The 13,264-nt window shown below is 35.5% G+C and overlaps 1 protein-coding gene across 1 annotated transcript in view; it reads right to left on the reverse strand.

The window, feature by feature from the left end:
* Positions 1 to 360: 360 nt before the first annotated feature.
* The window catches only part of LOC111088641 (glutamate receptor ionotropic, delta-2-like), a 13,649-nt gene continuing 745 nt past the window's right edge, over positions 361 to 13,264 (reverse strand). Inside the window, exons 2-6 of the mRNA XM_022399345.1 lie at positions 10,362 to 10,421; positions 4,920 to 5,020; positions 3,899 to 3,989; positions 3,104 to 3,265; positions 361 to 589 (exon numbers count right to left, since the gene is read on the reverse strand). Coding sequence (XP_022255053.1) covers positions 386 to 589; positions 3,104 to 3,265; positions 3,899 to 3,989; positions 4,920 to 5,020; positions 10,362 to 10,421 — 618 coding nt within the window. The 3' untranslated portion in view covers positions 361 to 385. The remainder of the gene's footprint in view (positions 590 to 3,103; positions 3,266 to 3,898; positions 3,990 to 4,919; positions 5,021 to 10,361; positions 10,422 to 13,264) is intronic.

The following is a 13,264-nucleotide window of genomic DNA, read 5'->3' on the forward strand; positions in this document are numbered from 1 at the left end:
ACCCTCATGCTAACATTGTTAGTATCGTTTTACTGTGATGTTTTCAACACTTTCCTCCGACTGGTACTAGTACAGGGTCAATTAATAACCTCGTGCTAACATTGTTAGTATCGTTTTACTGTGATGTTTTCAACACTTTCCTCCGACTGGTACTAGTACAGGGCCAATTAATAACCTCGTGCTAACATTGTTAGTATCGTTTTATTGTGATGTTTTCAACACTTTCCTCCGACTGGTACTAGTACAGGGCCAATTAATAACCTCGTGCTAACATTGTAAGTATCGTTTTATTGTGATGTTTCAACACATTCCTCCGACTGGTACTAGTACAAGGCCAATTAATAACCTCGTGCTAACATTGTTAGTAACGTTTTATTGTGATGTTTCAACACATTGTTCTTGATAGTATCAGTTTTGAGTCAGTGAAGTACAAACCTTCACAAAATATTGAACTGTAAAACGACCAGAAATACTCTCCAGTCCGCTTCCTTATCATCGGCTTCGACCTGTACTTTGGGTCGGTAATAGCGTCAATGAATAGAGACAAAGCAATCATCACCAACATGGCTATTACCAGGACAAACCACACCTACAGAAGAAAACATCAATGATCAAACTATTAAAGTGAAATTCGACAAACACGGCGCTTCCGAACTTTATCGATAATCAAGGCTTAATCTTAGGCTAAAAAAAACTAACGAATTTTCAGCAAGTTAAACGTGCTGCTCTCTCTCGGTAAACATGTAATTCAAATCAACTGATTTAACACCTTCAATGGACCTAACATCTAGATATTTTACTATCCGATCTGACCACCGTGATCACCCTCAATTAACATGCCCATAATATTGTTGCGTCAGCGAGGTCACGTGACTAGTGTGACGCCACGTTTCTAGAACTATCTTGTTCCTTCATGAATGCCCTAGCATTTACTAGATAGGGTAGTCTGGTATATATATAAGAGGGTGACAACGTGACGCAATAATGTGTGTGTAGACAGTGAGTAATTGATCTGCAGTCAGAGAGTATTATTGAGCACGTTCGTTGTTATAGCGTTTGTTTTAGCGCGATTGTTGAAATTAAGTGTATGGTAAAGTTATATTCGGAAAGAATAAACCAGTTTTATTAAGTAAGGACTTGTGTCGCTAAAGTTTCGTCGGAACGAAGTTACGGAAAGTTAATTAACAAACGGAGACGTAACAATATTTTAACAGCCGATATTTCCGTCACGATCGCCCGCCATTAAACACATGTAATAAAGTACAATTCATGTCAGAAAATTAATATATAAGTATTTTATCATTTATATAATTTTCACTGTTCAACACACTTACAAAGCAGAGGAAGGGTCTAGAAATTACTTCAGTTATATTCCACTGACTCTTGCAGTTAGCCTAACTCTTAGACTAATCCCAATCTCGTTATCGCGAGATAAAACGAGATAGCGTCATAAGTTTGAATACTAGTAGGTAGTGTTCTTTCTATTCGTATATTTGGCTTATTTTGAAAGCTTGTTAAGTGGTCCTGATGTCGTTATCATTTGCCGTTTTTAACATATTAAGACTTATTTTTGGATCCTGACATGTTTTCAAAACTAAACTAATAAATTTATTTCGATAAAGTTTCGTATACTGATAGAATATAAGCTTGAGAGGTAAAAAAAAAACGAAATACTCAATGGCGAGAAAAAAAAACGGAAACTCGTGTAACTACCATTTGTGCTATTATCGTTATTACAGAAACATTCATAACTAAAAAAAATTTACATTCAAGGTTTAGTGTTAGTAGTTTTCTGTCAGTGTAGCACGGGATTTTAAGAAATTACAGAACAATTATAGAGGGCGTTTCGAGGAAGATTTGTTTGTTGTTAAAAGCAAAGCTACACAATGGTTATCTGTACTCTGCCCACCACGGGTATCAAAAACCGATTTCTAGGGGTACAAATCCACAGGCTGTGCCACTAGGGGACTTCAAAGAAAAGTTTGTTTATTGGATTTTGCGCAAATTCACACGAACCATTCATAAATTTGAAGTGATAGACTAGAGGGAAGGCAGCTAGTCAACATCATACAAGTACAACTCTTAGGCTGCTCTTGTCAGACTAACCAGTAAAATTTGAACGTACGGATAGTGTTTTGACGGGAACGGGACGCGAAATATGGAACCTTAGATCCAAAGTCCGACACATTATACACTTAACTCTACCCCCTTTCAGAATAACTAACCATAAAAGTGAATGAATATTACCATTTGGCGAGTGGCGACGATATACGTTTAATATTTTTTTACGTTTAACGAACGTTTACGTAAAACATATGGTTCCCTCCTCGAAGTGGTCCTAGTCGTTTTGCAATATGTTATAAGAAAACACTTCCATTCGGCTCTAATAATGAAGTAAATATATGGATTATGTACGTCTTTGAATGGCAACAGCGGTGGTAGTGAAGATTAGGCTGACGGGGTAGAAACTACGTGTAATTAGAAAACTGACAGTCAATGCCGAAGCTTTATTGATTGTTCTCCTTAAATTGCTTTCTGTTGTAGGAAACGGGTGAATAATTTATCACTACACAATCTTTTAGCGAAAGTTATAACGCAACGGAAATTTTAAGTCTAAAGACGACGTCGAAAAATTAGTTTTACCAAAACCTTTTCTTTACACGCAATCTGATTGGAGGGTTATTTTTGCATCATAGTTTATTGCAAGTGCAGCATTTTACTTTGGGGGGGGGGGACATGTTACATTTACTTGTCTTTTTTTCGCAGAAATTTTTTTTTTATATGTCAAAAATAAATTATTGTTTGTTCTTAAGCTATCCGTGATGTTTCAACCGCGGATATCAAACCCAGATTTTTAGTGTTATAAGCCCTAAGACTTTCCGCTCAGACACTGGGTGGGTGGGGCAGTAATAATAATATAAATTTCAAGAGGCAAAGCATTTGTTAACATTATGAGCAAAGGAACAACCAAGTTTTGACAATTTTATCGGCCCAACATTGCAAATTAAGTCTTGAGATAAACAAATATATTTTATTTCATTTTTTTTTAAACACGTTAAATATTTTTACTTATCATATTACAGTACGTAAAAAGCTCCCTTACCTGCCAGTCAAAGGTTAAAATGTAGCCGAAAACGTTCGTAGTCTTTCTTTTCATTCTGCCCGCCATGACCGCTAGGTAGCCAGTGGCAAGATTTGAGGTGAACGTAGCCACTTTTGACCGGGCATACGTGGTAGCAAAAGGCCCAAGGGCAAGATCTGCTTCCTAAAAACACCGGAACAAATACGCTGACCTTTATATCCAAAACTTTATAAGTTTGTTTTGTTTACTAATACCATTTTTAAGACATTAAAACAAAACCAAAGCTTGTATCGATCTTACCTAAGATTCGACAAACACCTCAGCTAACCGATATTCCTACGTATTTAGCCGTTTTCAGCATGAGCATCGCCTTATACGACACATGGGCTTCACGAACAGGTCCGAGACCCTAGGTTCAGTCATAGCTGTACCTAATTTATAACTGTTGATCAAAAACCTACTGCTTACAGGGATACTCTTAATCAAATAGAGAGAATAATTCTGATTTTACAAAGCGACCTCTGTTGAAATCGCAAGTTGTTTTCATTGACATATCGTAGGTACGAACGTTGGACCTTATTTTCAGCAGCCCAGTACGCTAACCTAGGCCCGAGATTCGTGGACTTGAATTCATCAGAGCAAGCCCTTTTCTCGATATTAACAGACAGAGACACCTATACAAACATAAGTAGCGTGCATTGAGATATTTTCCTTTTAAGTGGTATGTCCAAATTGTTCACATTCTATTGTTTTTCACTCTTCTCGCTAAATAAGTTTTTTTTCTTACATTCCGCTAAGATAGAAAGATAAACTCACATTATTGTGAAGCATTCCAATCATTCCACTCCACGTTCCGTCTGGGTACTCCATCCCCCAGTGTTTGTCTTCAGGCATGTAAATCTCATATCTCGAGTAAGACGTAGATCAACAACAACAAATTAAAAGACAGTTTCAGAAGAAAATAAATACATATAATAAACAGGGAGAAGCAAAACTTACTATACAGTTGGTAATATACGATTGGTCCTAAACAAAATATTATAAAGACGACTGGGACCTATTTAATTATTGTTTCTTTCTAAATCAAAAACTGTATAGTCAGTTTTACCCCCCTCTATAAACTGTTCAAAAACTGTATAGTCAGTTTTACCCTCCCCTCTATAAACAAACAGTTTCAAGGAAATAACTTGTGAGCGAAAGTTAAATCTAAGATATGTTAAACAACCAGAATAGTTGTATATTTAAAGATATTACAACGTGTATACACAACCACGAAACACGTATTATAACGTGTATACACAAGGACTGAAACACAACCACTGTACATCTATTATAATGTGTATATACAAGGAACGAAACACAACCACGATACATGTATCACAACGTGTATATACAAGGATCGAAACACAAACACGATACATGTATTATAACGTGTATACACAAGGACTGAAACACAACCACTGTAACACGTATTATAACGTGTATACACAAGGACCGAAACACAACCACGAAACATGTATTACAACGTGTATATAGAAGGACCGAAACACAACCACGATATATGTATTATAACGTGTATACACAAGGACCAAAACACAACCACGATACATATCTGTGTTTACACAACGAACAATATACGGCCCTTAATTAATACAATAATACTTGTATATCTAAATGTTAAGACAACCGTAACATGATGTATGTCTAAGGGCAATAATACAAATATAATACTTGTGTATATAAGTATCATAACACAACCACAATAAGAACGCTATTACAACCATAATGTCTGTGGCTCTTCTGAGTTCTACAATGTCTCTACCCTTAAACAACGTACCTGAAATTCATCAGTTTCGACAAATTTTCCATGACGTTAGCCATTGGTCCAGATAATTTTGTTCCATTAACTGATTGGTCGATACTTACCCAGGGTTTCCACTAGAAAAAAAACAAGTAGTTGAATTATTCTCTCTAAACGGCTAAATGTGTTTTTTGTTTTACTATTCGTTTTATTTGTTTAGTACAGAGACAGCTCAGTGGTAAGCTCGCAGGCTTAAAGTATTAGAATTCTGAGTTCGACCCCTGAGATGAGCATAGTCCAGGTAGTTTTTGTGCAGCTTTGTGCTTAATCACAAAGAAGCCCTAGTTTTAAAATTTGCAAAAAATTTCCTCAGATTTTCATTTTATCATTAATAACAATCTTCAGATTTTCATTATAGCGTTAATAACTATCTTCAGATTTTCATTATAGCGTTAATAACCATCTTCAGATATTCATTTTATCATTAATAACAATCTTCAGATTTTCATTATAGCGTTAATAACCATCTTCAGAGTTTCATTTTATCATTAATGACAATCTTCAGATTTTCATTATAGCGTTAATAACCATCTTCAGATTTCATTATAACGTTAATAACTATATTCAGAGTTTCATTTTATCATTAATAACAATCTTCAGATTTTCATTTTATCATTAATAACTATCTTCAGATTTTCATTTTATCATTAATAACTATCTTCAAATTTTCATTTTATCATTAATAACAATCTTCAGATTTTCATTATAGCGTTAATAACCATCTTCAGATTTCATTTTATCATTAATAACTATTTTCATAATTTCATTATATTATTAATAATTATCTTCATACTTTCATTATAAATCAGAAGCTAAGCCTAGAGAATTTTAAACTCATCAGCACCGCAGCCAGAATTATTTAGCATGCCAATCTTATCTTTTAAATATACGTACAGATGTTTTAACAAACAGAGTGGGCCATAGTGAACCCTCCACTAAAGGAACACCAAACTACAAGTAATACATTAAAACTTTCTCTATTTGTATCATCATTAAAAATGTTCAAAGTTCTCACGCTTGATCACCTAAATATCCCCACATGACAACAACAAAAAGTCGCATGAAATACAATAGTATTAGTATTCTTAGTATCTTTATCGGAAGGAAGGGGTCGCTGTGGTCCATCCTGTACTTCACCAGTTTGGCAGCAGCTCTCAAAATAGTTGTAAAATTTATAAACACCATTTCATAATAACCTTTTATTTTCTATGAAAACTATTTCATAATCAAAATATCATTAAAATTTATCTAGAAACTTCTTTTATTAGATAACAAGATAAATTCTCGCTTATCATGTTTTTTTTTTGTTTATTTATGCTGTCAAACATTGTAATAAAAGATTTCTAGAAAATGCGATAGCAACAGTACTGAAGTCAAAACATACTGATAAACTTACTAAAGCCAATACATTCAGTTAACTATATTTTGTGATTTATTGGGTTTGTTGGCTGATATTGGTGAAAGATACCAAAAACCCAAGGCTGACACGTGCGAACGTGAACCTGAAACTACTACTGTCAACACAGTAAGCGATACAGTAACTAAAACTCGGAAAGATACGATATAAAAGGCATGTAAAAGAAACCTTCATTCAAACAAGTCATAAAAACATATCGTGTTTTTATTTGGTATTATCCGTTAGTTTGCTTTAATGATCTACCCGGTAAGTTTCTTTTTGGGGGAAGAAAATAAAATTGCATGGTGACCCAACAAATAGTCAGCATTCCGGGCTATGTATCAAAAGGTCCAAAGTTCGAGTCCGCGATATGCCGCTGAACAAGCTCCGTCTTTGCATCTGTGTTTGTTTGTTTGTAATCAAGCACAAAGCTACACAATGGGCTATCTGTGCTCTGCCCACCACGGGTATCGAAACCCGGATTCTAGCGTTGTAAGTCCGCAGACATACCGCTGTGTCACTGGGGGGCTTGCATCTGTGAACGTGTTATTAAAGTGACTACCAACCCTACTATTCGGTTAAGGTCAGCGGTATAGACGGTGTGAAATATTGATTGGTTGCAATCTTTCTGGTCACCTAAAATCAGTGGTGGGGTGGTTGTGTTTGTCTGTCTCTGACCTGCCTGTTTAGCCAATCTGTTGCATATAAGAGCTGTTGGACATATTGAATCACTACCTACATATATAAATCAATAGTTTACATACTAACATACTCATTTATTGTAAACAGGCGATCAAGTCAGCACTATAAAACAATAATGAAACTAAATCAAAAATGGTCATAATGAGAAATCAAGATTTATTTTTCTACTACCAGTTATGAGTTAATGATGACAACAAGGACTGGTAATGTAAAAATAATTTTTGATTTTTAGGTCTCACTATGATTGGTTTGTTTGTTTGTAGTTAAGCACAAAGCTATACAATTGGTTTGTAGGGTTTTAAGTCCGCAGACATACTGATGTGCACTGGAGGGCGTCTCACTATGAATATTTTTTATTTGTACTTCAGCAGGTTCCCCGAAAGTGTTCTGTTTCAAGAGCAAATAAGACCATAATTAAATATTTTTACTTCTTGCTTTTGAAGTTCCTATGTCATGCTGTATTGTAGCCGACAGAGTGCATAATTGTTCTTGTGGTTCATGGCATCCGCACGTTTTCCCGACGTCACAACAGTACAAATTGCAACGTTAAGCGTCCCTTATGTGACGTCATTTTAGTGTCTACTGTTTAACTGATTAACAGACAGCACACTATTGTATAATGGTACTAGAGGTTAAAACAGGTGACCCGTTCAGGCGGTCTTCGGCCCCCTTTCGGAGAAAATAAAGTGAATGAACGATTTGAATTCCTAAAAGGTTCACCAATAACAAACTTTAATACAGGTGTTGAAATAAGCATGATAAGATATAAGCTGATACAATAACTGTTGGATATCTCGGGCTAACATACCACAAGATATTCAAGAAGAAATTATACTTCAACAAAATAATAAAACCGAAAAAGAGAACACAATTCAAGTCTGACAAACCCATAACAGCTCTAAAAATATCTATCAAAAAAATTTATTAAGGTCGACTTTGTTGTAATACGTTTTAGTTACTGTCCCTCTGCTACCCCCTCCCTAGTGGTTCAGCGGTAAGTCTAATAGATTGTAACGATAAAACCGGGCTTCGATAACCGTAGTGAGCAGTATAGATAACCCTTCGTGTAGCTTTATGCTACAAACAAACAAACAATACCTTCCCTCTAGTGTATCATTTCAAAACTATAGACAGCTAGCACAGACAGCCCTCGAATAACTTTTCGCAAAAAACTAACGTTGTTTTTATTAATACATTCAATATGTACTGCTTTTTCATTCGATAATTAACGAGACAGATTATGTCAGAGTTAGGACTAATTTACATAATTATATAAATATTTTATGATGAAATGTTTAGAACTTACAGTATGTGTGTGTGTGCGTTTTCTTACAGCAAAGTCCCCCGGTAGGACAGCAGTAAGCTTTCAGATTTACAATGCTAAAATCAGGGGTTCTAGTCCCTTCGATGGATACAGCAGGTGTGTTTTCTCATATTTGGTAAACTGTTTATTTTAGACAGTCAGTTTAACAACTGGTTTTCTGCTCTATATCCAGCGCGGGGAATCGAGACCCTGATTTCAGCACTGTAAATCCGCTATCCAATCGGGGGACTAGAACTTAGAGATATGTTTATATATATATATTAGCCTTAGACAAAAATACCAATTTCTAGGTTTGAACCAGGATAAAGAATCAAATGTAGAAAGCAACGTCACGTGGTAAATAGCAAGGAAAATAAACATAGGGCTGATCAGTATTCAGGTTGTTAAGTATAGAAAACTAGCATAAACAAGAGTTAGAATTAACGTAGATGTTTGGGAAACACGAGGATTTGTTAGATACATTGTAATGAAGTTACACATCGTGCCAATAATTATAGAGGATGTAATGACTTCTACTAAGTAATAGTCCCTCAGTGGGTCAGCGGTAAGTTTAGACTTACAAAGCTAAAATTCGGGGCTCGATTCCCCGCGCTGGACATAGAGCAAAAAATCAGTTGTTCAGCTGAGCGCCAAAATAACAAACAATTTACCAAATAATATATCATTTTTGATAAATAAAATTAGAAATAAAATCTACGTTTTACTCAAAACTGAGGAGGAAAGTAAACATCGATTTTCTACATAAAGAAAATATCTGCTAATGATTAAATATTTAAAGAATCTTCTACTATAAACCATCAGACATTTATATGTTAATTTACTCGTGATACGTAGCTTCAAGTATGACTTTATACTTAAAAAAACTACTGATCAATCACGATTTGTTTGGTAAATTAGATGTTAAGTGCAGTAACGGAACATGTCAAGTGTTTTAAACGTGAATCTGTCACTACTGTATCAACCTACACCAGTAAGTATTGAAAGAATCTGTTTCTACTGTATCAACCTACACCAGTAAGTATTGAAAGAATCTGTTTCTACTGTATCAACCTACACCATAAGTATTGAAAGAATCTATTACTACTGGATTAACCTACACCAGTAAGTATTGAAATAATCTGTTACTACTGGATTAACCTACACCAGTAAGTATTGAAAGAATCTGTTACTCCTGGATTAACCTACACCAGTAAGTATTGAAAGAATCTGTTTCTACTGGATTAACCTACACCAGTAAGTATTGAAAGAATCTGTTACTACTGGATTAACCTACACCAGTAAGTATTGAAAGAATCTGTTTCTACTGGATTAACCTACACCAGTAAGTATTGAAAGAATCTGTTACTACTGGATTAACCTACACCAGTAAGTATTGAAAGAATCTGTTTCTACTGGATTAACCTACACCAGTAAGTACTGAAAGAATCTGTTTCTACTGAGTTAAGTTACACCAGTAAGTATTGAAAGAATCTGTTTCTACTGAGTTAAGTTACACTTTCTGAATAGAAAGCGCCCCCCCCCCCCCAGTGGCACAGCGGTATGTCTGCGGACTTACAACGCTAGAATCCGGGTTTCGATACCCGTGGTGGGCAGAGCACAGGTAGCCCATTGTGTAGCTTTGTGCTTAATTACAAAAAAAGAAACTGAGCAGGAAGCAATGAACGAATAAGGTTTAGTTAAATAAATCATTGATATAATATAAAGGAAAGTACATAATGCAACTTTATTGACACAACTTAAATACACAATCATAAAGGAAAACAAATTGTTTAAAGGAAAACGTGGTTGAGTTATGCGATGATCATATTTAAAATACCGATGTTTGTTCGATAATAACGAGTAAAGCTTTCATAAATTAATTCAAAGATAAAACATACACTTGGTGCAAAATATAAGCTTCGTTTACACATGACATAAAACATAAAGATTGCGATCCATAAAGTTGTACTTATATACAAACATTGTGTATTATATATGCCTATTTTGTGTTACTTACATTTAAAGCACATATTCGTAGAAAAAGCTTCGAAGATACATTTCCAAACATTTTCCGTATCTATGAGAAACAAAAAAAATCAATAGCTCTTTATCTTTCAAGGTGCGATATCTCAACTAGTCTTAGTAGATAAAACACAATATCGTTTATCATCAATAGATTATGTCTTTACTGAAAGGATATAAACTGATATTAAAAGGTAGGTTCATAGAAGAAGTATGTAAAAAAATAATAAACATTTATATACGAATTCAAAGAAAATTATCGAGATTTTTCAGAGAACTATAAAAACGTTTTGGTCACGAGTTAAACACGTGAATGTGTAATAACTTTTTTCGGGATGCTTGGTTCTCTCTCGTTCCAATAAAGCTGAAATTGCAACATAATATATCACTTTCGCAATCATTTTAATAACGAGGATTTAGCTCTTTAAACCTAACTTACAAAAACTATCTCACAAATGATTATAAAACTAACAGCAAATTTTTCAAAACGTTATTAAACACGTATCTACTTTTCTAAATCACCGAAATTCTTATATTTTGGTTTCTTTATTTTTTTTATCCTTCGTGGTTTCTGTCAACATATAGAGCAGAGGCGTCTTCTTGGTGTCTGTATGTCTGTTCTTTAATACCATACTTGAAGAACGATCTCAACCAAATTTGGCAAGCACGATAGAGCCACCAGGTAAAAAAAAAACATAGAGGGCTATTCCTTAGGATCCGACCCCTTTGTAAAATCCCTGGGCAACATTATGTAACATCCCCAGAGGTACCCTATGTAACATCCCCGGTGTACCTTAAGTATTCACCATACTACTCTATTGATCTCTACCAATTTTTAAATACACTCTTAAGTCACCGAATATGACCCCTTCCCCATGTCACTCCCTGGGAGCCCCTGTCTGCCTCTGTGTCCGTCTTTCACACCTTTGACCAATTTCAACCAAACTTGGCATGGCCCTTCGGGCTACCCATGGAGTGGTATAGGAATCGATGTTCGTATCTAGCTATTCTCTACTGTTGATCTCTAACAAAATTAAGATACATCGTCAGGACACCCCGAAGAGAAACACACGGTCGAGACTTCGAACAGCCCCACCTATCATCGTTGCACGCTCAATGGGTACGTCAGTCAACTGATCATTAATAAAACAGCTACAAATGTTCTCTTAAAGTGTGAATAAATGTCATTAGCTGGTGCCCACCCACCCCCCGGTGATACAACAGTAAGCTTGAGAGCTTATAATGCTTAAATTGGAGGTTCGATACCTGGGGTGAGCACAGCATAAATAGCCAGTTGTGCAGCTTTGCGCTTAACGAAAAACCAACAAACAATTATGTGGTTGTACTTACAAAATTTTAAAGTTTGTTGGACACTTATTATATTTGGCCTTCCAAACCACGTGGCTTCAGGCGTGGCCTAGTTCTTAATGTGCCGAACTGTGGATTGAAGGATCCAAGGTTCGGGACGTGATGCCAGTGAACACACACTGTGGTTGCGTTATGAAATGTGACTTTCACTCCCATAATTCGACTTACAGAGTAGGATAAATCCCTTGTGGCCATGGGTGCTGCTAGCTGGTTGCCTTCCAATAGACAATAGTATAATATTAAGGAGGACTCTACCTACAAAGACCTCTGTCCTGGCAGTTTAGCCCACGTGCACATAAAATGCCGTTGAGATTGTAATTTCCAAATCCAAACCCAATGAAAACATCTTGGGAAATGTTTTGTATATATAATTTTTCATACTTTCAGGAACAAGAATATGAAGTTCTATCAAATCTGAGTTGGCGTTAAAAATTGTACATCTTAATTAACATTTGCTGCTTTGATTCTTTTCTATTAGGATTTCCCTGAGTAAAAAAATTCCCTTGAATAGCAAGTAAACTCAGCTGAAGATTGGAAGATTTGTTTATAGTAAAACGTTTATATTAGAGGTTGCTTTTAAAGCATCTCTTGCTTCATGAAGATGGAGTTTGAGAAATAAGCTCACTAGGCAATTAATAAATTTTAAGGCAAGTGTTCTCAAACTGAAGGCGTCGTGAAGAATTTAAGAAGATACATCAAACCTCTATGAAGATTTATATATGGGTTTATATATAAATGTCTGTGTAACTAGTAATTAAAGCCTCTTTTCAACCATATTCCTGTCTAGTTGCGCTACAAGGAACCATTCCCTATTTTTAACCTTACTTCTGTCTGGTTGTGCTACAAGGAGGCATTTCCACTTTTCAATCTTACTTCTGTCTGGTTGTGCTACAAGGAGGCATTTCCTCTTTTAAATCTTACTTCTGTCTGGTTGTAAGACAACGAAGTATTTCTCTTTTCAATCTTACTTCTGTCCGGTTGTGCTACAAGGAAGCATTTCCCCTTTTCAGTCTTACTTCTATGTGGTTGTAAAACATCGAAGCATTTCCCCTTTTCAATCTTACTTCTATCTAGTTGTAAAACAACGAATCATTTCCCCTTTTCAATCTTACATGGTGCTACAATGAGGCATTTCCTGTTTTCAACTTTACTTCTGTCTGGTCGAACTACAATGGAAACATTTCATTTTTTTTTTAATGTTCCGCAGGTTTTGTTGATTAGGTTTGTTTGTTTTTTATTATTATGAAATAGTTTAAAAATCAGCTGTATTATAATGCTATGGAGTTTTCAAAATGGTGTTATTCTCTTCACATTTTTACTTTCCTAATAACTTTGGATTATTGAGTTGTTTATCCGTGAAAAATGGGATCTAGATAACATTGTTTGTTTGCTTTGAATTTCGCGCAGAGCGACGCGAGGGATATCTGCGCTAGCCGTCTCTAATGTAGCAATGAAAGATTAGAGGGAATGCAGCTAGCTCATCACCACCCACCGCCAACTCTTGGGCTACTCTTTTACCAACGAACAGTG

Source organism: Limulus polyphemus, unplaced genomic scaffold (genome assembly GCF_000517525.1).
Source record: "Limulus polyphemus unplaced genomic scaffold, Limulus_polyphemus-2.1.2 Scaffold4173, whole genome shotgun sequence".
In the NCBI taxonomy this organism is placed as follows: domain Eukaryota; kingdom Metazoa; phylum Arthropoda; class Merostomata; order Xiphosura; family Limulidae; genus Limulus; species Limulus polyphemus.